General features: G+C 36.7%; 1 protein-coding gene across 6 annotated transcripts in view; it reads left to right on the forward strand.

Moving 5' to 3' along the window:
- NBEA (neurobeachin) overlaps window positions 1-27238 on the forward strand; it is a 1002985-nt gene that overhangs the window by 238579 nt on the left and 737168 nt on the right. For all 6 annotated transcript variants that reach the window (XM_036298874.1, XM_036298876.1, XM_036298877.1 and 3 more), the window contains exons 14-18: window positions 1149-1228; window positions 2124-2186; window positions 2279-2376; window positions 3974-4066; window positions 27073-27181. In XM_036298874.1, coding sequence (XP_036154767.1) covers window positions 1149-1228; window positions 2124-2186; window positions 2279-2376; window positions 3974-4066; window positions 27073-27181 — 443 coding nt within the window. The remainder of the gene's footprint in view (window positions 1-1148; window positions 1229-2123; window positions 2187-2278; window positions 2377-3973; window positions 4067-27072; window positions 27182-27238) is intronic.

Below are 27238 nucleotides of genomic sequence, written 5' to 3' on the forward strand. Positions count from 1 at the left end.
CACTCAACTGGTTAATGGGTTTCCCTGCCAGCTGCTCTCAGTGTTCAGTTTCTTCACAATAGATGTTCATTTTGTAATAATTCATTAAATTGTACAATTATATCTTCTATATAAGTGCTATTTTTTCACAGTGAAAAATATTTTTTAAGAATACGTAATACCAAGTGTTGATAGGGAGGATAGGGTACTTTGTACTATTGGCAAAGTGGGGCAAAGATGTAGAAGGCAGTCTTGGAAAATGGGGAAGATATTTCTTTCTCAAGAATAAAAAAGAGTGTATTATTTGAATGTTAATTTGCTTTCAGATATAATAATCTACATGTTAATTTTTGCTAAATAAATAAGAGATGTTAGAAATGACACATAAAGGGATTGTTGTTTTAAAACTTACAGAAGGGCTATATAAATCCTGGTTACATTAAGAAAAGTTTGATGTTTAAGGACTATCATGGTTCTAGCTACCTACCTTAAAGGTATAATTTAATTTTTGTATATTATATATATTACATGTGCTTATTGTATATTCTCATTTTTGGGTAATTAAATATTTGCAGTTAATTAATTTGAAATTTAGATATTATGATGTAATTAATATATATGTATCATTTTCATTTATTGACTCACAAGTATTTATTGAGGGTCCACTATAATATGTATTTGGTATATACAGGTGACAGAAGAAAAGACCTGCAAACAAATAATTACAATAGAGTGTCGCTTTTTCTATGTTTTGTTTTTTAAATGAAGACCAGTTTTAGGATGGAAGAAGTATTGGGAAACCTTGGATTTGAAGGGGAAAAGGGAACCAACCTATTAAGTTAATAGAAGTGGGAAAAAATATCTGTGTAACCACTTGATGGTTATACATTTATCAATGTATAGTAATGTAATTTTTAAAAAGTAATTCTTTCCCTCAAATCTGACATTTAGTGAGTAATTTGAAATTGCTAAAACTCTGAAAAATCAATGTTTAGATTCTCTGATATAATTCAGATTATGCGGCATTAGTAGTAATAAATATTATAATTATAACAAATATAACTATTAAAGAATTCCATACTATCCTAACATTATTGCATTGAGCTTATTTAATATCGTGACATTTTTTCCTGTTTTTCTTTTTTTTTTTCCTTTTTGTCTTATTTCAGATGGTCCGCGGCCATCACAAAAAGAAATTATATCACTACGGGCATTTATGCTACTTTTTCTGAAACAGCTAATACTAAAGGTAAAATAATTTTATGTAATTCAGAATTACAATATATTAGGTGAAAAGGAATTTTTGGTATAGTTTAAAATCATCATAAAATTAGCACAAAAAATTCATGGATTGCTTTCAAAATTTTATAAATCTTAGTATTAACTTTTGTTGAATTTTACTTTTTGTTAACTACTCTTTGCTATCCTCTGTATTAAGCGTTATAGCACAAAGGCAAGGAACATGTGAATATGAAACAAGAATAAAGATTTTATTCCAGAAAATTGTGTGTCCTCTTTTAATAAGGCTTAGATTAATGTATTTTATCAAAGTAGGGGTTTTTAAAGATTAATATTTTTAAAATGGAAAATAAAGATAAAATTCTCAGTATTGTGAAGTTTTATAGTTTGCATTATTTTAAAATTTTATTTAATTTTTAGTGATTTCATAATGGAAGGGAGAGGGAGAGATAGAAACATCAATGGTGAGAGAGAATCATTGATTGGCTGCCTCCTGCATGCCCCCCCAGGTATGTGCCCTGACTAGGAATGGAACTTGACCTCCTGGTTTATAGGTCGATAGTCAACCACTGAGCCACACTGGCAGGGGCAGTAATTTGCATTATTTTAAGAAAAGAGTATATGTTTAAAAATAGTGATTATTGATACAATAACATGATCAAAATTTACTAACTCTTTGTAGGGAATGTCAATCAAATAGTAACAACTTTAGAGGATATAAATTTCTAAATATTTATTTATTTAAACTGAAGTAATATAGTCTCTTGATTATGAAGTTTCTAGATATTTTAACTAAAACATTACTTCTTTTAAGTTTTTAAAAATTTCTTTAAAAATGCTCATTTTCATGCCTTTAATTAAAGTTTTAATTTTAGATTTAACTTAATACTGTTTTTAAACATTAGGATCGAGGGGTCAAAGAAGATGAACTTCAGAGTATATTAAATTACCTACTTACAATGCATGAGGTAGGACATGGTCTGGGTCTTCTATTTTAATTATTTTATTCAAAGCATAGCATAAAGTTTTAACTAAATAAATTTTGGTTATTCTTATGCAGGATGAAAATATTCATGATGTATTACAGTTACTAGTGGCTTTAATGTCAGAACATCCAGCCTCAATGATACCAGCATTTGATCAAAGAAATGGAATAAGGTATGAGTATAATATTAGTATTTTAATAGACTTTAATTGAGTACAATTGTGCTTTCTAGAATGGACCCTATTCTATGAACTTTTGAATAAATATAGCAGTCTTACTCATTAAAAGGAAATAAATGGAGGAAGCTGCTATATAACCTCCAAAACTTATCTGATGAGGTGTATAGAAAATGGATCTCAGGTCTCAAGAAGAGTAATTAAATCATTACTATACTGGAGAGTATTATTCTAAGAAATAAGCCAGTCAGAGAAAGACAAGTATCACATGATGTCACTTATATGTACAATCTAATGAACAAAAATAAACTGATGAACAAAATAGATCCAGAGACATAGAACCATGAAACAGTCTGTGGAATCTCAGATGGAAGGGGGTGGAGGGACAGAAAGAGATTAACCAAAGAACTATCTATATATATAAAAGCCTAAGTGACCATTCACCTGTTCAACCCGTAGCTATGATGTGCACTGACCACCAGAGGGCATGTGCTCTGACCGATAGGTTAGCTTGCTGCTGGGGTCTGGCCAATAGGGACTGGGCAAGATGGGCCAGACACACCCTGGAGCCCTCTCTCAGTCCCTCCCCACCCGGCCAACCTACTGTGGTAACTACCCAGTTAGCTGGCCCTGATCGGCCCCAATGAGGACTGGGTGACATGGGCCAGACACACCCTGGTCCCTCCCCGGCCCCAATCGTGCACCAGTAGAGTCCCTCAGCCTGCCCTTTGCCCTCTTACAAGCTGTGACCCCTCAGGGGATGTCCACAGGCCAGGTCGAGGGACCCCACTGGTGCAAGGATGCATAGGGCCTCTAGTATGCATATATGGACACAGACCATAGTGCAGTGAAGGCCTGGGAGTGGGTGAGGGGTTCAATGGGTGGAATTAAGGCAACATCTATAATACAACAATAAAGATAAATTTAAAAAAATAAAGATATTTCAAGAAGTGGGAAGAGCAACTTGTTTTTTGCAGGAAAATGAGAGTATGGTATAATTCAGCCAAAGAGAGCACAAGAAAATTAATGAGTTTAGGATCAAGAGCTAGAATAATGGCCAGGATTGGAAGGTCCATAGAATGCTAAATTTAGATTTTGTTCTGTTGTTGATGAAAATTAATGAATTTTTAATGGGGAACTTATTTGCTCAGATTTCCATTTTGTAAAATATAGTCAACTGTGTGGAAAAGAGTTGGAGAGGGACAAAATTGTAGTGAGATCATTAGAGCAATTATTTTATTCATCAGTGTTAGGGATGATGAGTTAGGGCAATGGCAGTGCAATGGCAATAATATAGATGAAAAATGTTTTAGAGCAAGAGGACAAAGTAAAGGACTTTGAAGATTAACTATTTATGAAGATTGTAAAGTAATTATGTAAACAAGTGAGACATAGTTTTTTGTTAATATATTTTTGAAGGTCAAGTTTAAATAAAAATTAATAAAATGTGCTAATTTTTTCTTTTTTCCAAGAATTTGAAATCCTGAGTGGTATTTTATATTTTATGTATGTGTCATTTAATTGTAAAGGATACAGTACTTATATTTTCAATATTTGTAGAAGTTTAAAAGATCATTGGTTTTTATATTTTTAGGGTAATCTACAAATTATTGGCTTCAAAAAGTGAAAGTATTTGGGTTCAAGCTCTGAAGGTTTTGGGATACTTTCTGAAGCATTTAGGTCACAAGTAAGTAGAAGTTTTTTATAATGAATTAATAGAAATGTCTACTGAAATTGTATTTTTACTCCTTTTGTATCTGATTTTACATGCATTTTGACTGGAATAATCTTACAATGGAAAATAGCTTCTTATGGCAAAAGTTGCAAAAATGTTTTATAAAACAATATTTATTAATAGTAGATTATAGAACAAAGATCACAATTTCAGTAACATAGTGTACTCCTATATGCTTGTTGAAAAATATTGTTCATTTTAAGGGTAATAATAAAATATTTCATCAAATAAAGTAAAGCACATATGGATATGATTTCAATGAAAATTTACTTGACACAGGGAATATCATGTATATTGAAATTTCCTTAGAGCTATTTCTTTGCTTACATGCTACGTCAGTATTTTATTATTTGTTACATTGGACTTTACTGGCATTGGGCTTATTGATCAGTTTTGTGATTTAAAACTCCTAAAATATCTTTTTTCCCCAAAGTCCAAAAGTCAGCTACTTTAAAAGTTACCTGCTGGTATAAGTTTTTTTATACTGTTTTGACCACTGCATGATTACTCTTTTTTTAAATCCATTTTCTATGCAAATGAGCCACCCAAAATTTGTGCTTTTATTGAAATATTGCTACGTAGGATTCCTCTTAGAACCTTACTGTTGGCAGTTCTTTTTAGTGTTTAAATTTACCAAGAGTTTACTGATAGCACTGATGAAAACTGCACAAATCCAGGTAAAAGATATTATTTTCGTTTTGGTATCAAAACAATAGTTAAGTATGGGAGAATAAAGATAGCAATGATGTGAAGACTGATTCAGTGTAACCAGATAGTAGGAAAGAGTTACCCATTTATGAGGGAACAGTATATAGATTACTGAAAGTGAGAAACATACGTACTTTAATATTAAGAGAAAAGGGTTGCTTACTTAAAGAAATTGATTAGGAGATATTAATAAAAGATTCTAACCAAGATGCATCTCTTAAAACTTGTAAAGAAAGCACATTTAAAAATATAGAAATGTGAAAAAATTGCTGAGTACATAATTGTGATTAGAAATTTTACCATGAGTTAAAAAAATAAGAAATAAATGATTTGCTTCTGAGGAAGGACAACTACTAAACAGAATTTCAAGAAGTTGGAAGAAATGGTAGGATAATTTGGAAGTATTGAACCAGGAGCTTACATAATTTTGGGGAAAAATTAAAGGAAAAAAACTTTTAGACAAATAAAAATGAAATCAGAAGAAGCTCAAGGAAAATTAATTGTGTGGATAGCATACTAAGATACAGGGAAGATAAAATTGGAAACAGAGCAAATAATATGTATTAATAAGATTATATCAAGGATTACAGAGAAAATTATAGACGTAGAAAGTGCAGAAGTTCCAACAATAGCATAAATAGCGTTTTCAAGTAAGAAAATTGGGACACTGGACTAAACAAATATATACAACTGTAATTTAGTGAAATCCTAATACAAGATTTTGCCATCTGTACCAAAGGTCATACTGTTTATCAGGGAAAATTTCTTGAATGATCGGCACAAAAGTTGGATTTAAATATAAGTAAAGAATACTTTGCAGTATGCAAATAAGGAGAAAAAAATATTTTGAGTCTTGCCTTAACTTTTCTACAACAACCTTCAATACAGGTAACTTAAAGCACCAACCATAAGGTATTGAAATGAAGAAAATGTGAGACAAAGGATACTTGAAGTAAAAAGGGTGCTGACAAACAATTTTTAACTACAAATAATTGTGTTTTTCTGAATAATACTTTAGGAAATTTTGGGGGCAGGAAATGAAGTCCAGCCAGTTAGGCAGACTACAGCTAAGGACTATTGGAGAGCAATGCATTAATTTAACAGTAAAACCAAGATTAAAACAAATGTTCGAATTAGAGTTGCAGACCAGAATTTACTTTTTATATCATGTAATAATTTATAAATGGTACAATTATAATAAATTGGGAATGACTGAGGAAATATAGAAAGCAAAGTAGATCCAAAGAGTCAAATGATACCCATGTAAGCTGACAAATGAAATAGTAGAAATATAGGACTATTGGCTAAATTTGATGACAGAAGAGAGGAAAAATTAAGAGTAAATACGATTATCATTGCTTATATTAGGAAAATACACTTTGTAAACATATAGAGGACCTCTGATTCCTTTATAGTTACAAAGATAAGCAGTTCAATAAAACTATGAAGCTTTCAAGATATTAAAGAGAAAAATTACAGTTCTATATTCAAGAAACATCCTAAAATCAAAGTGAATTAGAGAAATGCTGAAAATAAAAGGATGAGTAAAGGTATACCACATAAATACAAATGATAAAAAGAAGTAATCATGACTTAATAGTGGAAAAATTCTAAAAGACAAAAAGCAACAAACAATATAAAGAGGGATACTTTAAATTATCAAAGGATGAAACCTTCTTGAAACAGAAATGAAAGGGGAAGTAGACAAATACTAAGTTTAAACATTAAAACAAACTTTAATTTATTGATCTTGGTTCAAAACAAGTGTAGAGAGAAAGTAATATAAATAACAACATAAATCTAATTAATATAGTTTGAACTCTGTATCTTGTTAGTGAAGAATACGACTTTAAGTGTCCAAGGAGCATATATAAAAATTTGAAGTGATGTAGTAGACATTAGAGAAAATTTTCAAGACAGAAACAAAACAGGAAAGATTATCTTATTAATATGCAATAACATTAGAAAATAGTAACGAAATCTGGAACCAAAAAATCTACTTAGAAATTTAAAATTTATTAAACAATATTTGTGTCAAAGAGAAAATACACACTGAAATTACAGAAGTTTTAGAAAATAAGTTTAAAACATTATAATATATATATCTATATATCTATATATATAGACCTAGCTATATATCTTTTTAGTGGTCTTGAAAACATCCTTGAAGCTTATTTTTGGTTCTATAAATGAATAAAACCACTCTGCTTCCTCATTTGGTTTTAGACTAAGTGAGAGCAGATATAAAGTGGTTAATTATAGTATACTGCCATGTGATAATTTGAATAGTTAGCAAAAAGGTAATAGGTACAATTTAACATATAGTTCTGATAAAATCAGAACATTTCTTATGTATGATAAAATATTGATCTTAAATAGTTGATATCCAATAAATGTGAAATATTGGCAGCATTCATACAATAATCTAATCATTACTTGTTCAAGATTTGAAACAAATACAACACCCAATTATTAGGGAGGAGAAAATAGGTATCATTATTTATAGGTGGTTTTATTACATACCTAAAAATCTAAAAAGAATAACCTTTAAAACTGCTAAAAAATGAGACATTTCCTAAGCTCAGCATCTTAGTTGTATATTGAGAAATTGATTGTCTAACAGAGAATCTGACTGGGGTTCAGAAATGAAGCTAAACTGATGTCTGTGTGGGTTGGTCCTTTGTAATAGATAGTATATAACTTATGTCAAGTGCCTGGAATACAGGTTGTGAGATAATCATATACTGTAATTGTTAACTGAACTAGAAATAGTTTTGGCATCTATCATTACAATCGAGAAGTTTGTTCCAAATAATATATGCTACAAATTCTCCCACCTGGAGATGGAACTTAAGTCTTCTCTTCATGAGTATTGGATAAATTTACTGCTTTCTTTCAAAGAATAGTAAAACCTGGCAGTGATTTTCACTATTGATAGGGTAATATCAAGTCATATACTAAGAATAACATATGTTATTCTTCTAAAACAGTGGTTCTCAACATTCCTAATGCCATGACCCTTTAATACAGCTCCTCATGTTGTGGTGACCCCCAACCATAAAACTGTTTTCGTTGCTACTTCATAAATGTAATTTTGCTACTGTTATGAATTGTAATGTAAATATCTGATATTCAAGATGTATTTAGGCGACCCCTGTGAAAGTCATTTGACCCCCAAAGGGGTCGCGACCCACAGGTTGAGAACCACTGTTCTAAAAAATAAATAACCCTAATATAATCCAGAGAAAGCCTCATACAACCCCAGATTTTGAGATACATTCTATAAAACATTTGACCAGTCCTCCTCAAAACTGTTGAAGGGCATGGCAAACAAATAATGGGAAACTCCCACAGATCAAAGGAGTATACTAGTTAGTAAGGATATATGATGATTAAGTGAAAGCTGCTATCATGTATTGGATCCTGAATAGAAAAAGCACATGAAGGAAAACTGTTGAAATATGAATAAAATATGTAGATTAGTTGATAATATTATACCTCTGTTGATTTCTTAGTTTTCACATGTGTACTATGTTATGAAGAATTTGGGTGACTACTAGGTAGGAACACTCTGTACTGTTGTTTAACTTTTCTATAAAATGTAAAAGTTTCCAAAACAAAATACATGTATGTAAAATTTAGAACCCTAACTTGGATATATGCTTAACTATTAAAAGTTAAATGTTGCTTCAGGGAGATGGCCTGATTATGGTTATCCTCAAAACAGAATTCTAAGAAATGGCTCAAATACATGTTCAAAATGTCCAAATTCTACAGCTACAGGGTCAAGATGACAGAGTAGGTGATCTCTGTGCCCTCCACCTCCCACAACTGTATCAAAATCACAACTATATTATAGAACAGCCATTACTGAAACCACCTGAGGACTAACTGAAATAAATTTCTATAAGGAGACAAAGAAGCCGCTTTGGAGACTGGTAGGAGAGATGGAGACATAGAACAGAGAGGTCACACACCCACAGTGTGGTGAATAAGAATCAGAAGAGGTATATTGGCTGCATTGTTTTCACCTGAGAAATGAGTGGTCCCAGCCCCAAATGTAGCTCTTCAACCAGACAAGCAGTATTGGGAAGAGGAATCTTCATTATGGTCTGACTGAAAACCAGCAGGGATAGCATCTGAGTAAGTTTGAGGGTTGCTAGAGACCAAGTTGATTCTTTTGGGGGCCCACAGATGGCCTCTCACTCACAAACTCACTCATTTTAAGCTTCAGTTCAGAGGCAGCAGCTTGAAAAGCACCAGAGACTTAAATACAGGGCGGAACTGAATTAATTAACTTCAGCGTGAAGGCTAGAGAGGCAGGGGTTGGGGCAGCTTTCTTCAGGGACAGAAGTGCTGGCAGGCATCATTATTACTTTATCGAACTTTCCCCCCACCAAGCTTGCAGGCTCAAGCTGGGATCAAATCTGAGCTAACTTGATCACCTTGTGTTGGTGATTTCCTAAGACCTGGCCCCACACAACTCATACACTGGGTTGAAACCTCTTTCAATGGCTTTTCTATACCAGCAGTCTGCCTGGGCTCATGCTGCAGACTTTCCCAAAATCTTTTAAAGGTCCACAAATCCCAAAGAAGCAACAGTTAGCCTGGCCATGCCCTCTACCTCTTGCTAAGCAGCTCCAAGCCAGGCACAAAGTGGCAACTGGTCTCAACTTGCATTGTAGATTCCACCAAGTGGTCCCAAGCCTCGCATAAATGGCAGCCAGCCTTAGCATGGAACAGAACTTCAACTAAGCAGTGACAAGCCAAGCAAAAGTGGCAGCTGATCTCAGGTCACATCATGGTATGCACCAAAGGGCCCAAAGCTCTGTACTAGTGGCAGATGTCCTTGATTCATAGCATAGCCTCTCACAAGTGCCTCCAAGACCAGCACAAGTGGCAACCAAATACAGATCACTTTCTAGCTCTTACCAAGTAGCCCCAAGGTGGACACAAGTGGCAGCTGACATTGGATTGCACTGTAGCCCTCCCAGAGGCTCCACTACAACACCACATGGTGGCTAGCATTTTACTACACTATAACACTACCCACCCAGGTTCACAAATGACACATATAAAGGCAGATTCCATTGGCACCGAACCCTGTTAAAGTGACTCCTGCTTATCAGGTCAGCACCCACAGAACATCTTGTCCACTATAGTAGCCCTCACAACCAGTAAGCTTGAAGATCAGTTCTGCCCACTGATGTGCCAACAACAATCAAGGCTTACTTACAACAGGATGGCACATAGAACCCACACAAGGGACACTTCTGGAGCACCAGCTCAGGTGATCAGGGAGACTGTGCTACTGAGCCCCACTGGAAACCTACTATATATAGTCACTTTGCTGAGCCTGGGAGAAATAACAGATATATATTTAATACATAGAAATGAACACAGGGATGCAGCCAAAATGAGGAGACAAAGAAACATGTCTCAAATGAAAGAACAAGACAAAACTCCAGAAAAAGAATTAAATGAAATGAAGGCAGGCAGTGTACCTAATACAGATTTGAAAGCACTGGTTACAAGGATTCTCAATGAATTTAGCAAAATAATAGATGAACTCAGGGAGAATTCCAACATAGAGACAAAAAATAACAATAAAAAAAGAGAAACATATAAAAGTACAGTCAGGAATGAATAATACTGAAATGAAGGATATATTAGAGGGAATCAGTATATCACATGGAGTAGAGTTTCTAGTCAATAATCTGGAAGACAAAGTAGCAGAAAACATTCAATCAACACAGGAAATGAAAAAGAATTTAAAAAAAAATGAAGATAGAGGAAGGGGCCTCTGTGCAACATCAAGCATATCAGCATTCACATCATAGGGGTACCAAAAGGAGAAGAGAGAGGCCATTATCCCTGATAAACATAGTAGATGGAAAAATTCTCAGCAAAATATTAGCAATTCAGATTCAGCAATATATTAAAAAGCATATACACCATAGTCAAGTGAGAATTATTTCTAGGATGCAAGGTTGGTACAATATCCGCAAGTCAATTAATGGGATATACCTCATTAACAAAATGAAGTATAAAAATCATGCACTCATGTCAGTAGATTGAGAAAAAGTATTTTACTATATCCAACTTCTGTATACAGTAAAAACTCATAGGAAAGTGGGGCTGTAGTGAACATGCCTCAATATTATAAAGGCTATATATGACAAATGCAGCCAATATCATACTCAGTGGTGAAAAGTTGAAAACTTTTTCTTTAAGATGAGGGGCAAAACTAGGATGTGCACTTTCATCACCTAGCAACAGCAATCAGAAAATAAATAAAAGGCATTAGAATTTAAAGGAATAAATAAAACAGCCATTATTTGGAGATGATATACTATAGAGGGAGAATTCTAAATATTTCACCAAAAACCCGTTAGAACTAATAAATGGTTTCAGTATAGTTGCAGGATACTATATGTATATATTTAGAAATCACCAATAAACTACCAGATATTGAGAAAAGCCCATTTATAATTGCATCAAAAAGAATAAAATACCTAGGAATAAATTTAAGGAAGGTGGTAAAAAACCTGTACTTAGAAAACTATAAGATATTGAAGAAAGAAATTGAAAAAGGTACAAATAAATGGAAGAATATCATGCTCATGGATAGGAAGGATTAACATAGCTAAAATGCCCGTACTACCTAAAGCAATTCTATAGATTCAATGCAATTCCTATCAAGATACCAATGGCATATTTCACATAACTAGAACAAATATTCCAAAAATTTATGTGGATTTATAAAATATCCCAAATAGTCACACTAGTTTTGGGAAAGAAGAGCAAAGTTGGAGGAATCATACTTCCTGATATCAAACTATACTACAAGACCATAGTAATCAAAACAGTATGGTATTGGCCTAAAAACAGACATATAGATTATTGGGACAAAATAGATAAATAAAGCCACACCTTTATGATCAGTTAATGTATGACAAAGTAGGTGATAATACATAATGGAGTTATAGACAGTCTCTTTAATAAATGGTAAACATGCAAAAAAATAAAACCAGACCACTTTTTTATACCATATGCAAGAATAAACTCAAATGGATTAAAAGTAAATTCAAAACCATAAAACTTCTAATAGAAATCATAAGCAATATACTCTTTGTCATTGCTCTCAGTAATATGTTTTAGGATATGTCTTCTTGGTCAAGGGAAACAAAATGAAAAATAAACAAGGGGGAGTATATGAAACTAAAAAGTTTTGCATAGTGATGAATATCATCAAAAAAATGAAAAGCCATCCTACAGAATGGGAGAAAATATTCGCCAATGATGCATGCACTAGCTGTTAATATCCAAAATATATAAGGAACTGATACAACTTAACACCAAAAAATCCAAACAGTACAATTAAAAAAATGGGCAGAGGAAATAAGTAGGACTTTCTCCAAAAGGGACCTACAGATGATGAAAAGACATATGGAAAAATGCTCAAAGTTACTAGTCATCAGGGAAATGGAAATTAAAACCACAGTTAGGTATTACCTTACATATCTCACAATGGCTATCATCAATAAATCAACAAACACTAATTGTTGGGGAGGATGTGGGCCAAAAAGAACCCTTGTGCACTGTAGATGGGATTGTAAATTGTTTCAGGTGCTATGGAAAACAATATGGAGATTCATCAAATAAATTAAAAATAAAACTATCATATGACCCAGCAATTCTACTTCTGGGTATTTATAGGAAGAAATTCAAAACAGTAATTCAAAAGATCTATGCACTCCTGTCTTCATTGCATTATTATTTGAAATAGCCAAGATATGGCATAACCCAAGTATCCATTGATAGATGAATGGCTAAAGAAGGAGTGGTACATATATATTACTCAGCCATAAAAAAATAATGAATTTTGCCATTTGTAACAACATGGATGGGATCTAGAGGGTATTTATTATTCTAAGTGAAGTAAGTCAGATATAGAAAGACAAATGCTATATTATTTTACTATATGTAGAATATAAAAAACAACACAAGCAAAAATATAAGATAGAAGCAGACCTATAGATACAGAGAACAAATGAATGGCTGCCAAATGAGGGGGTTTGGGGGGATTGTGTGAAAAAGGTCAAAGGATTATCAAGTACAAATTGGTAGTTACAAAATAGTCTCAGGGATGCAAAGTACGGCGTAAAGGATGTAGTCAGTAATATTGTAGTAACTGTGTATGGTGTCAGGAGTGTACTGGACTTTGGGGTGGTCATTTTGTAAGTGATATAAATGTCTAATCACTATGTTCTATACCTGAAACTATTTTAATATTGTATGTCAACTGTAATTGAAAAACTTTAAAAATAAATTAAAAATGCTCTATCATAATATAGCTATGATTATTTTGTTTTATGACAATTTAAAACACATGTTATTGAAATTTCACGGAGGAAATAAAAATTCTCAACCAAATATATTTGTCTAAAGTCTTAACTACAAACACTGTAATTTCTGGGTGAATTCTTTAATATGATCACACTATAAAATGTATTGTTAGGTGCCTCGTTAGTGCAGTAGGTAGCGCGTCAGTCTCATAAAATGTATTGTTGCCCTGGCCTGTGTGGCTCAGTTGGTTGGGCATCATCCCATGTGCGGTTTGATTCCAGGTCAGGGGACATACCTGAGTTGTAGACTCGATCCCTGGTAAGGGATGTGCAGGAGGTAACCAATCAATGTTATGCTCTTACATTAATGTTTCTCTTTCTTTCCCTCTCCCCTCCTTTCTCTCTTAAAATCAATAAAAAAATAAATAAATAAAATGTATCGTTGATATGTTAAATGAATCAACTTGCTGTCTATATTTGTTAGTTTAAGGCCTATGTAGACACTTGTTTAACTTAATGGCTTGTTTGTTTGTTTATTTTTGGACTAGTTGAAATTAGTTCAGTATTTTGGCACAGCCAGTTATCTATTAATAAAAAAGTAATGATTTAGATTCTGGGAGTATGACAGTTGTGATGAAGCTTTCTTCCCACCTACTCTCAACTCCAAGCTGTTTGGCTCTCTTAAGGCAAATTTTGGTTCCTGTGTGCTCCTTAGTATGAAAGAGTTTTGGTGTTCAATTGGGGTAGGTATCAAAGAAAACAAGACAACTGGTGAGGAATTTTCTCTCCCATGGGAATCACAAGCAGCTGAAGAAGTATGGTAGAGGGCTAAGGTAAAGACTAAAACAGAAAATCTCGAGAGGTGTTTTACCCTCAGAGATCTCTGGCCCCCAGTTTGTCTCCTCTACTTCGTTCCCTTCCCCAGGAATGTTATTGTTGGCTTTTGTGTAAGTGACACCAGAAAGAAGCTGTGATGTACCTGAAATGATGGGATGAATCTTCCCTAACCGTCAAGTGATATTGGAGTGCTAGCATGTTGGCTCCAGGGTTTACAGCAGGCTAAGTTTTATACTGCCGGTCACTGTGTTTACAGGGATCCCATCATGTAACATTTACAACAGTGAGATCCGACCTGAATTGTGTAAAACTGAAATAACTCACTAAAGGGGCCTAGCATCCAGAGACAGAAGAAAAGAAAGAATCATCAAACTATGCACTCAATGAAATATAACTAGTGGTGAAGGCTATGGTGGTACCTTTGAATTTTATTTTTAAAAACAGGATTTGAGCCCTAACTAATTTGGCTCAGTGGATAGAGTGTTGCCCTGCAGATTGAAGGGTCCCAGGTTTGATTCCAGACAGGCCCACATGCCTGGGTTGTGGGCTTGATCCCCAGTAGTGGGTGTGCAAGAGGCAGCTGATCAATGATTCTCTCTGATCATTGATGTTTCTCTTTCTCTCCTCCTTTTCTCTCTGAAATCAATAAAAAAATAAAAATACATATTTTAAAAACAAAACAAAACAGGGTTTGAGGTTCAAGTAGGGCACCAAGGTCATATTCTGCTTCTTTAGCCTAACTGCAATTCACTCAAATAGTGTGGTGGAAGATCTAAAAGTGTTTATCAAAAATACAAAGTGAGAGAAAAGATAAAATTGTAGAAAACAGGTGATTGAGTGTGTGATGAATATGAATTATTGGAGAAAAATAATGGTCAAAACATGATATCCTGAAACACTTTGTACTACTAAAAACTTAGGAATGCTGGATAAAATAAGCCATGCCTTATTTTAGAAGTATAGCTGACCACACAAAAAGGAAATCCTCATATGCCAAAAAATGAAGATTAATCGTAATAGGAGAAATTATTCTTAAGAATCAAGGTAATATTTAAAAGAAACTATGAAGCTTAAAAAATTATCACATGTAGCTTTTGGAGTGAAAGGTTAGTGATTAAAATTAACAACTCCTTGGACATATTAAATAGATTCATAACACTTAAGAAATAATTGGTGAACTTGAAGTTAGGAATGAAGTCATGACCTAGAATATAGCACCAAAAGAGGAAACAAGAGTTGAAAACTAGGAAATGAAGCTGAGAGATATGGAGAAAGAATGAATGGTTTCATAGAGCAAAATGCTGAGGAATAAATTTAACCAAGGGAGTAAATGATCTGTACACTGAAAGCTATAAAAATTGGCTAAAAAATTTGAAGAAGATGCAAATAAATGGAAAGATACTCTATTTTCATAGATAGAGGAACTGTTGTTAACATGTTCATACTACCTAAAATGATCCACAGATTGAATGTAATTCCTTTCAAACTTGCAATGGCATTTTAAATAGAACAAGCAGTCCTAAAATTTGTATGCAATCACAAAAGACTCCAAATAGCCAAAGCTGTCTTGAGAAAGAATAAGACAGCCTGCATTTTTCATGATTTTAAAATATAGGGTGTGATACAAATAGGTTTAGAGTTGTGACTACGTGAAACAGAGTTTATTCTTGTATTATTTATGAATTATTGTATTATTTACCATGTGAACAACTGTAAACCTTTCACCACTTCCTATATATTACAAAGCTATAGTAATGAAACAGTGTGGTATTGCATAAATACAAACAGACACAAATCAGTGGAACAGAACAAATCCAGAAATAAACCCATGCATATTTGGTCAATTTCATGACAAAGGAGCCAAGAATATACAGTGGGGAAAAGGATACTTTACTTAATAAATAGTGGAGTGAACAACTTAGTTGTCTACATTTTTTTTATACATTCATCCATTGTTGGCCACTTAGGTTGTTTATATTTCTTGGCTATTTGTAAATAATGCTGCAATGAGCTTGAAGGTACAGATATCTGCATATAAAAGTGGAATATTATTCAGGCCTAAAGACTAAGGAAATCCTGCTATTTATGATGGATCTTGGGGTATTGTGCTAAGTGAAATAAGGCAGACAGAGAAAAACAAACACTGTATGATTTCACTAATATGTGGAAAGCAAAGAAACCAAATTCATAGAAACAGAGAATGTAAAAAGTGATTTCCAGATGACAGTAAGTGGGGTGTGGTAGAAATGTTTGAATGCAGTCAAAAGATACAAGCTGTTAGTTATAAGGTAAATAAGTTCTGGGGATATAATGTTCAGCATGGTGACTACAGTTAAGAATACTGTATTGTAGCCTGGCCAGTGTGGTTTAGTGGTTGAGGCCACTGTTCCAATACCATTCAAGGCACATGGCTGGGTTATGCGCTGGATTCCCAGAAGGGAGCATGCAAGAGTTAGATGATTATCTCTCATCATTGATGTTTCTATCTCTCTCTCCCTCTCCCTCTCTATGAAAACAGTAAAAATATAAAAAAAGAAAAAGAATACTGTATTGTATATTTGGATGTTGCTAAAGAGTGGATTTTTAAAGTTTTTATCACAAGAAAAGGAAATTCTTACTATGCAAGGTGATGGATGTTCATTAAACTTACTGTGGTCATCATTTAATAATATGCATATATATCAAAGCATGATACTTTACACCTGGAAAGAGGGTGAAAAAAAAGTTGATAGGGCACTGTAACATATGTACCACGCTGGTGGGGGATGTTGATAGTGAGTGGAAGCATGAGCACATGGAATGTGTGAGTTTAGGGTATATATGGGAACTCTCTTTGTACTCTCTGCTCAATTTTGCCAAACCCCTAGACTACCCTAAAAAATAAAATAAATTTTAAAGGGTGTGTGGAGGGGGAAGCTGATAGGCAAGTAAAAAAAAAAAAAGAAAAATGTTTATCTATTTGGGGAGTGGGGGAAATAAGAAAGGGTATTAGTTGGGTGTGAAACCCCTCTGCACCTTTTGATTGTCACCATTTAAATTTTTTATTTTTTAAAAAATTGCAGTTGATAAATAATATTGTATTAGATTTAGGTGTACAGCATAGACATTTATCTATATACTAGAGGCCCGGTGCACAAAATCGTGCATGTGGGGCGTCCCCTCAGCCCAGCCTGCACCCTCTCCAATCTGGGATCCCTCTCACAATCCTAGACCACTGGCTCCTAATCACTCACCTGCCTGCCTGCCTGGTCGCCCCTAACTGCCCCCCCCCCATTCCAGCCTGATTGCCCCTCATGCCTCTGGGTGCTGGCCTGATCACCCCTAACTGCCCCCCACTGCCAGCCAGGTCTCCCCCAACTGCCACCTCCCTGCTGGCCTGGTCGCTCCTAACTGCCCCCCCCCCCCCCCACACACACACTGGCCTGGTCACCCCTCACTGCCCCCCCTGCTGGCCTGGTTGCCACCAACTTGCCCCCTCTGCCATCCTGGTTGCCTTTAACTGATCCCCCTGATGGCCTGGTCGCCCCCGACTGCCCCCCTGCTGGCCTAGTCACCCCTCACTGCCCCCCCGTTGGCCTAATCACCTCCAACTGCCCTCCTTGCCAGCCTGCTCGCCCCGAACTGCCCCCCTCTGCCAGCATAGTCACCCCTAATGACCCCCCTGCCAGCCTGGTTGCCCCCAACTGCCCTCCCCGCTGGCCTGGTTGCCCACAACTGCCCCCCCTGCCAACCTGGTCACCCCTCACAGCTCCCCCACTGGCCTGGTCAACCCATGCAGCCTGCTGTTCAGTCGTTTGGTCATCCCTCAGCCCCCTGCCAGCCTGGTCGCCCTACGCAGCCTGCTTGTTCAGTCGCTTGGTTGTCCCTCACTAACCCCCCTGCAAGCCTGTTCGCCTCATGCAGCCTACTTGTTCAGTCGTTTGGTCGTCCCTCACTAACGCCCCTGTCGGCCTGGTGGTAGGCAGCCATCTTGTGAGGGTGTGAGGGTTAATTTGCATATTACCACTTTATTATATAGGATATAAAAGCCCAGTGACCTTTACAGTGGAACAGCTGGTTGACCAGTTTCTGTGATGTGCGCTGTCCACCAGGAGGCAGATGCTCAACACAGTGCACTCCCACAGTGGGAGCACCGCTTGTCTGGCAGGGATGAGTGGCTGCTCCCATATCAGGAGCAGCTGCTCAGAGGGCGGGTCCACAGCTGCTTGGCTGACTGAAATGAGCAACACTCCCACAGTGGGCTGATCTCCACAGGCCACACCCCCCACCGGTGCATGGATGCTGTGCACTGGGCCTCTAGTCCTAATATATAAAAAGCCAGGTGCCGTCATGACCTAAACGACCAGATGGACAACCGAACAGCAGGCTAGGGAGCTGAGGGAGCGGGAGCTGTGGGCCCTGGCCACCTGTGGCATGGCAGCAGGAGGGAGCAGTGGGCCTGGGGCATGTCGGCAGGAGGGAGCTGTAGGCCCTAACCTGCTGGGGCACAATGGAACTCTGGATCTCGAGTGATCAGGGGTGTGGCCAGCCTTCAAACCAGACCCTGACAGGAGGGTGAAGGGAGCCCCATTCCTCATAGAATCAGCTTTTGGACAGCTTGCTGTCAGCAGTCTGCCAGCCAGGAATCCCATTCACCTGCACCCCGGACACTCCCTGGAGGGGGCAGTTGGAGGCAATCCACTTAGGCCGGCAGGGGAGCAGTTAGGCGTCAATTGGAACGGCAGGGGAGTGGTTAGGGGGCAATCAGGCTGGCAGGCAGAAGTGGTTAGGAGCAATTAGGTAGGTAGGCAGGCAAGTGGTTAGGAATCAGCAGTCCCGGATTCTGAGAGGGATGTCTGACTGCCAGTTTAGGTCCCACGAGATCGGGTCTAAACTGGTAATCAGACATCCTCTGAAGGGTCCTAGATTGGAGAGGATGCAGGCTGGGCTGCGGGACACCCCTCCAGTGCATGAATTTTGTGCACCACGCCTCTAGTATAATTTATAAAGCGATCACCTCATTAAGTCTAGTACTCATCTGACACCATGCGTAGTTATTGGAATATTATTGGCTCTATTTTCTTTGCTATATTTTATGCTCCAGTATTGTTTTTGTAACTGGCAATTTGTACATCATTATTCCTTCACCTTTTTCAACCATTCTCCCAACTCCCCCTCTCATATGGCAATCATCAAATGTGCTGAGTTTGTGTCTGTGAGTTTGCTTATTTTGTTTTTTAACCCAATAAAAGTATTATTTTAAATACTAAGTAATAAAAACTGGTAGACCAATATTTAAATAAACCAAAATAAACTTTAAGACAAATAAGTTAATGAGGCTAAAGAGTGGTACCATAATATATAATAAAAGCCTAATATGCTAAGTGTCCAGTCCTATGATCATCCCTTCAACTGATGAAAGCTTGATATGCTAAGGCCACTTAACTGTTCACTATGACATGCACTGACCACCAGGGGGCAGACAGTCGACTGGTTGACTAGTTGCTATGAAGTGCACTGACCACCAGGGGCAGACGCTCTGACTGGTAGGTTAGCTTCCTGCTGGGCTCTGGCCAATCGGTACTGAGAGAGATGGGCTGGACACTCCCTGAAGCCCTCTCGCAGTCTCTCCCCACTGGCTAACCTCCTGCGTCCCTCCCCATCCCCGATCGTGCACTGGTGGGGTCGCTTGGCCTGCCCTGTGCCCTCTTGCAATCCAGGCTGAGGGACCCCCCCCTCCCAGGTGCATGAATTTTATGCACTGGGCCTCTAGTTTAATGATAAAGGTACAGTCACCAGGAAGATAAAACAATTTCAAATGCATATGCCCTTAACAACATAGGTGACAAAATTGGCTAAATTTGGAAGATAAGTCACAATGGTTTAACAGGTGCCTTCTTTTAAAAGAGCAATAAGAAAATAAATAATATGAATTTGAAAAAAAAAATCCAGTGGGTTGATTATCATATACATTTTCTCCAACACAAACAAAACTGTAAAAAGTATTCAAATTAAGCCACCAGGCCCACTGCTCCCTCCCACTGCCATGCCACAGGTGACCAGGGCCCACAGCTCCTGCTCCCTCAACTCCCTAGCCTGCTGTTTGGTCATCCCTCCAGTCATTTAGGTCATGACGGCACCTGGCTTTTTATATATCAGGACTAGAGGCCCAGTGCACAGCATCTATGCACTGGTGGGGGCGTGGCCTGTGGGGATCAGCCCACTGTGGGAGTGTTGCTCATTCCAGTCAGCCAAGCAGCTGTGGACCCGCCCTCTGAGCAGCTGCTCCTGATATGAGAGCAGCCACTTATCCCTGTCTCCATAAAATTGTCTCCATAAATTTAAATAAATTATTATCATCCACATGACTTCTCACTCACAGTGAAATTAAACAAATCAGTGATAAAAATTGAAACTCATAAGCACAAACAACAGTATGTTGGTTACCTGAGGGAAGTGGGGGGTGCAGGGGATAGGTAGTAAAGGGTAAAGGCAGCCTAATATATGGTGACAAGAAATGATTTGTCTGTTTGCGGTGGGCACACAATGCAATATACCGATCATGTATCATGGAAATGTTCACTTGAAATCTATATCATCTTATTAGCAATGTCACCTCATTTAATTTAGTTAATAAAAAATAAAATTAAAAAATCAAACTATGATAATGGAAATACATATATTTTAAATAACTAATAAAAAAATTATCGTGCAAATTATAAAATACTTAGAATCAAAAGATACTGAAAATTTTGTGTTTACACTTCTGACAGTTGGTCTAAGGGGCATTGGATGACATTTATAGCCATCAATATTTAGATTAAAAGGAGAAAAATGGTTTGCCCTACCTCCCCTCTGCCCCAGTTTCTCAGTTTCATGCTGAATGTAAGGGTAGTTTAACATCAAGATAACTTCTAATATCTACTAATTAACACATTAAAGAATAGCTATATAATTATAGTGGTATAAACTATTTAATAAAATGCAGTTCTTGTTTGTCATAAAAATTTTTAGGAAGTTGCAAATAGTCATTTTTTAACCTGATAACATATAACTACCCCAAGTGTACCATAGTCCTATTTAGGAATGTAATCTTAAAAGCATTCCTTACATTAATATTAATGAAAGCCTATTTTTACTACCTGGGTTCAAGGTTGTATTGAACAATTCATTGACATTTATAGGACAATCCACCTAAAGACAGCAGAATTTTTTTCAAGTGCATATGTTGCATTTTCCAGAGTACTGGTATATTAGGGTTTGGGCAGTAAAACATCAAACAAGTTTGAGTAAGCCTAAAATAATTGAGATAAAACAAAATATGTTTTTTGACCATAGCAGAATTAATTTAGAAATCAGCAATAGAAAGAGATTTCAGAAATTGCTAGCTATTTGGATAGTAAGTAACACACTTCTAAAGGACCCTTGGATTAAGATAGAATAAAATAAAAATGGAATATTAGTTTGATTTGAAGAGAGCAAAATCACAAATATAACAATTTATTGAATCCTCATGCATGGGAATGTAAAATGCTCTAACCATGTTCGAAAGGAATTTCGTATGACTTTAAATATCTAACACATATCATACATCTTGGCATTTCCATGATTATGTATCTACCCAAGAGAAATGACACACTAAGTTCATAGTAGACTTATGCATGAATATTCTTAGGATCATTATCGATAATAGGCCAAAACTGGAAAGAATTCAAAATGCATCAATTGGAGAATGGATAAACAAAATAGCATATATTCACAAAATGGAATAAAATAAAACTAGTGATGTATGCTATAACTTTAATGAATCCTAAATACATTATGCCAAATGATAAAAGCCAGATGGGAAAGACTGTATATTATATGATTACTTATATATGAAATATCCAGAATTCAGATTAGTGGTTATGTGGGGCTAGCAATGGGAGTTGGGATTAACTTCAAATGGGCACAAGGGATCTTTGTAGGGTGATTAAACTATTTTAAATGGGATAGTGATGCTTGTGCAAATTATAAAATACTCTAAGGATTGAAAGTACTGAATTATCCTATCTAATAATAGACAAACATGGTAATTAACCGTAACTTCGCTACCCTTCCCATTGGCTAATCAGCGAGATATGCAAATTAACTGCCAACCAAGATTGCGGCCGGCAGCCAGGCAGCTGAAGCGAACAGGAGGCTTGATTGCTCCAGTGATGGAGGAAGCCAACATTCCCCGCCTGCCACTGCCGGCCTCTGAGCTGCAGTCTAAAAACAATGTTGCAATTATAGAAGCTAAACAAGCTCCAGAAACCTGCTTTCAGCCAGCTTCAGCCTCAGAGCTTAGAGCAGCAGTGATGGCAACAATGTTTCAATTAGCCGCAGCCTCAGAGCTGGAGCCGGGCCTCAGAGCTGGAGCCAGCCTCAGAGCTGGAACCAGCTCTCAGCTCCAGTGACAGCTATAGAAGGTAAATAAATCCCAGAATTAAATAAATAAATAAATAAATAAATAAATAAATAGAAAAAAAGGAGAGGCTGGGAGCTTTAGTTGCCCACCAGCCTGAAAACGGCCCTCAGCCCCTCACCCAGACTGGCCATGCACACCAGTGGGGACCCCCACCGTAAATGGGGTGTGGCCAGCTGCAAACAGCCATCATCCCCTCATCCAGGCTGGCCAGGCACCCAAGCGGGACCCCCACCCTGATTCGGGACACCCTTCAGGGCAAACCAGCCGGCCCCCACCCGTGCACCAGGACTCTATCCTATATAATAAAATGGTAATATGCAAACTGACCCTAACAGCAGAACGACTGGGAATGACTGGTCACTATGACACACACTGACCACCAGGGGGCAGATGCTCAATGCAGGAGCTGCTCTCTGGTGGTCAGGGTGCTCTCACATGGGAGGAGCTCTGCTCAGCCAAAAGCCAGGCTGATGGCTGCCAATACAGCGGTGGTGGTGGGAGCCTCTCCTGCCTCCTCAGCAGCGCTAAGGATGTCCAACTGCAGTTTAGGCCTGCTACCCGCTGGCAAGTGGACATCCCCCAAGGGCTGCCTGGCTGCCAGAGGGATGTCTGATTGCCATTTTAGGCCCAATCCCCCGGGCAGTGGGCCTAAGCCAACAGGTGGCCATTCCCTGAGGGGTCCCAGACTGCGAAAGGGCACAGGCTGGGCTGAGGGACCGCCCCTCCCCCTCGAGTGCACAAATTTTTGTGCACTGGGCCTCTAGTCTATATATATAGAAGGCTAATATGCTAAGTGTCCGACCATTCGACTGTTCAGCCAGTAACTGTGACGTGGACTAACCACCAGGGGGAGACGCTCAGTGCACAGGCATAGAAATATGGAACAGACTGATGAATCACATTGAAGGGGGGCAGGGGGAGGGCAGGAAGAGATTAACCAAAGATCTTATATGCATAGTAGAGGCCCAGTGCACGGATTCATTCACCAGTGGAGTTCCTCAGCCTGGCCTGCGGGGAACAGGCTGAAACTGGCAGTCCAACATCACCCAAAGGGTCCCAGATTTTGAGAGGGTGCAGGCCAGGCCGAGGAACCCACCAATGCATGAATCCGTGCACTGGGACTCTAGTAAATATATAAAATGTGTGAATTTATGTTATGTATCTTATATCTCAATAAAGGTAATAAAATTTTGAAAGCAAAATTTAAAACTTTTAGAAAATATAGGATAATAGTGTCATCGTCTTGGATTAAGGAAATGTTTCTGAACAAATGAGTGGGGTGGGGGGGACAACGGGGGGTTAAGGACATATGTAATACCTTAATCAATAAAGAAAAGTAAAAAAGGACATAGGAGAAGATATTAAAAAATGGAAGAATATTTCATGTTCATGGATTGGTAGAATCAACATCATTAAAATGTCCATACTACCCAAAACAATCTATAGATTTAATCCAATCCTCATTAAAATACCAACAGTGTATTTCAAAGACCTAGAACAAACTCTTCAAAAATTCATATGGAATAAAAAAAGACCCTGAATAGCCGCAGCAATCTTGAGAAAGAAGAACAAAGTTGGAGGGATCACAATACCAGATATCAAGCTATACTACAAAGCCACTGTTCTCAAAACTGCCTGGTAACGGCACAAGAACAGACATATAGACCAATGGAACAGAGCAGAACCCAGAAATCGACCCAGCAGTTGAGTAGATTAAAAAACTGTGGTACATCTACACAATGGAATACTATGCTACTGTGAAAACAAACAAAAAAAACAAAAAAACAAAAACAAAACGAACAAACAAAAACTTACTATTCACAAAAGCATGGATGGACATGGAGAACTTTATGCTAAGCAAAATAAGCCAGTCAGAGAAAGATAAATATCACATGATCTCACTCATTTGTGGAATATAATGAACAACATAAACTGATGAACAAAAACAGATCCAGAGACACAGAAGCATCTAACAGACCATCAAACTTCAGAGGGAAGGCGGGGGCGAGGGGGAGGGGCAGTTAAGACATCAACCAAAGGACTTGTATGAATGCATAGAAGCATATCCAATGGACACGGACACTAGGAGGCTTGGGGGTAGGGTTGACTGGGGAGAGCTCAGTGGGGGAAAAGGGAGACATATGTAACACTATATGTAATACTTTAAACCATAAAGAATTTTAAATAAAAAGTAAATGAAATCAGAAATGATGAAGACAAAGTCAAGGAACTGAATTTAAAATAGGCCAAGATCTAACAACTAATATATATCAACGTTAACATGAACATAATCTAAGTATTTTAAACCTTGATGATGTTAAAATAGCAATGTAGATCACAAAAATGGGAGGTGACATATAGTGTGGGAGTGCTAATTGTCTGTTTTTAATTTAATGGGAAATTAATAATTTCCAAACTGAAATGTTTAGTCAAAATATATTAGCATTTTACTCTTTTATTCATAATTTCTTTTTTAAACTTCATAGATATTTAAAAAAATAAATTGTATATTTTAGGGGGTGGAGAAAGTCACCTCAATTTCACAATTTTTTAAAATTAGTTTCATATATATTTCTTAAGTCACCTCATTGCCTAGAAGACAACAACACCCCTTGAAATTCAAAATGTGGAAAATATTTGTCAATTATTTGTGAAGAAATGTCCTGTATATTATGAGAGTTCTTATACTCAGTAAGAAAAAGTGATTACAGAGATTTAAAAAATGGTCAGAGGATGGCATCAGGCAGTTCTTAGAAATAATGTAAATGGTCAAAAGACTTGTGAGCATTTGTTAGCATTTCTTGTAAATTAAAATTCTATTTTTTGCATATCACATTGACTGCTTTCATGATTGTTATAAAATTAATAATAGTTGAAACTGCTTATAAAATGCATTTATACTCTGATGGTGGAAGTTTGAAAGTACATATTTCTAGAGGTTTTAAACTGATAAGTCTAAAAAAAATTAAATCTAATAGCTTTTACTAAATCATTTCAGTTACAGGAATTTGTCCTAAGGAAATAATCGTGGATATGCCCAAAAATATAAATAAAGGCACAAAGTTTTGGGTCAAAATTTTTGTAAATAACAAATGGCCAACAGTGGTGACTAGATTATTATGCTACTTTCTTATTATCAATTATATTTAATGACAGTAAAAAATGTTCTTTGTTGTTGTTAATCCTCACTAGAGAATATATTTCCCTTGATTTTTAGAGAGAGTGAAAGGGAGGGGGAGAGACCAAGAGAGAGCACCATCTATGTGAGAAGGACACATTGATTGGTTGCCTCCCCCATGTGCCCTGACTTGGGCTGAGCCTGTAATTGAGGTAAGGGCCCTTGACCAAAATTGAACCGGTGATCATTCAGTCCATGGGCCAACACTCTATCCACTGGGTCAAATCATCTAGGCAATGACAGTAAAAATTTAATATATTGATTTATAGGACACAAGTAACCAATTACCTTATACAGAATTATTTTCATTGCATGTATATCATTATATTTGTGTCATCTTCATAGTAATCTGGGATAACATAAACTGGTATTTAAAACTATCTTTGAGTTAATAGAATTATAGGTTTCTTTTTACTTTTTTCTGTTCCAAAGTATTCTCTGAATTTGTTACAAGAGATATTTCTATGACCATCCAAAAAAAACAACAAAATCTTGTTTTGTGAAGAAGGGAATCAGGGTATGTGAACTTTCCTGTTCACAGTCTTCAGTTAAATGGTCACACCTAGCTGTAGTATAGCTATGGTCTCAGACTTAGGAAGAAAGAAACAAGAAATTAGCGATTACCTAGTCCTTTTATGTCATAGTTGCCAAATCCAAACAGGGAACCATGGAAAATCAAAGAAAGAAGTGAAACATATTGGTTTGGGAACCAAGAAGATCCAGCACTTGGATTTTAAGAAAGTGAAGTGAATGAGAAGCTTATAATGATTCCCTGAGCTAGAGCTAAGTGTTCTAGGATGCCTTCAAGAGCCTTCTATCCTCATTATGGATTGGGGGAGAGGGGCAGTTAAATGAGCCAACAGTTAGTAACTATATAGAAAGGGTTTATTTGTTTGTTTGTTTGGTTGGTTGGTTTTTTAATCCAATGGCAGACTACGAGTACAAGCAATAATGAATCTGCTTCACTTCTGTCAATTTCATTTTGGCTTTGTAATCCCCACTTTAAGCTAGAATATTCACTTTTAATTATAATTTTAAGTTTATCATAGACTATTTTATAGACTTCCATTTGAATAGAAAGGATTTAAAAATTCTGTGGTCTCTGTGTTAGGGGAAACCAAAAATCCAAAACTAATAAAAACTACTCCTAAATAGTTATTAGAAATTTGAAAATAATAGCTGTCAATATTTATATAATATTTTATAATTTTTATATTTCACATTTTAGTTTGCACAGATATGTTATTTGAGAAATGTTTAAATAGTATTATTGGAATTTTAGGAAATATCTGTGCTATAAATTCATTTTTTTATAGGTGGAAGTTAAAGATTATTACTTATATGATTGTGTATCTGCTTAAAGATTGTACTTTTTTAAAATCTCAAAGTCATGAGATAGAAAATTCAATGTGTTTCATAGCATTGTGTTGTGTTTGTTTTTTCACCTCTTTTTCTCCAGGAGAAAAGTTGAAATTATGCATACCCATAGTCTTTTCACTCTTCTCGGAGAAAGGCTGATGTTGCATACAAATACTGTGACTGTCACTACATACAACACACTTTATGAGGTAAAAATTTTAAAATGTGTGATGTCATTTTTAAATGTATGAAGTGGATAATCTTTA

This window comes from Myotis myotis, unplaced genomic scaffold, assembly GCF_014108235.1.
Source record: "Myotis myotis isolate mMyoMyo1 unplaced genomic scaffold, mMyoMyo1.p scaffold_m19_p_3, whole genome shotgun sequence".
NCBI lineage: Eukaryota > Metazoa > Chordata > Mammalia > Chiroptera > Vespertilionidae > Myotis > Myotis myotis.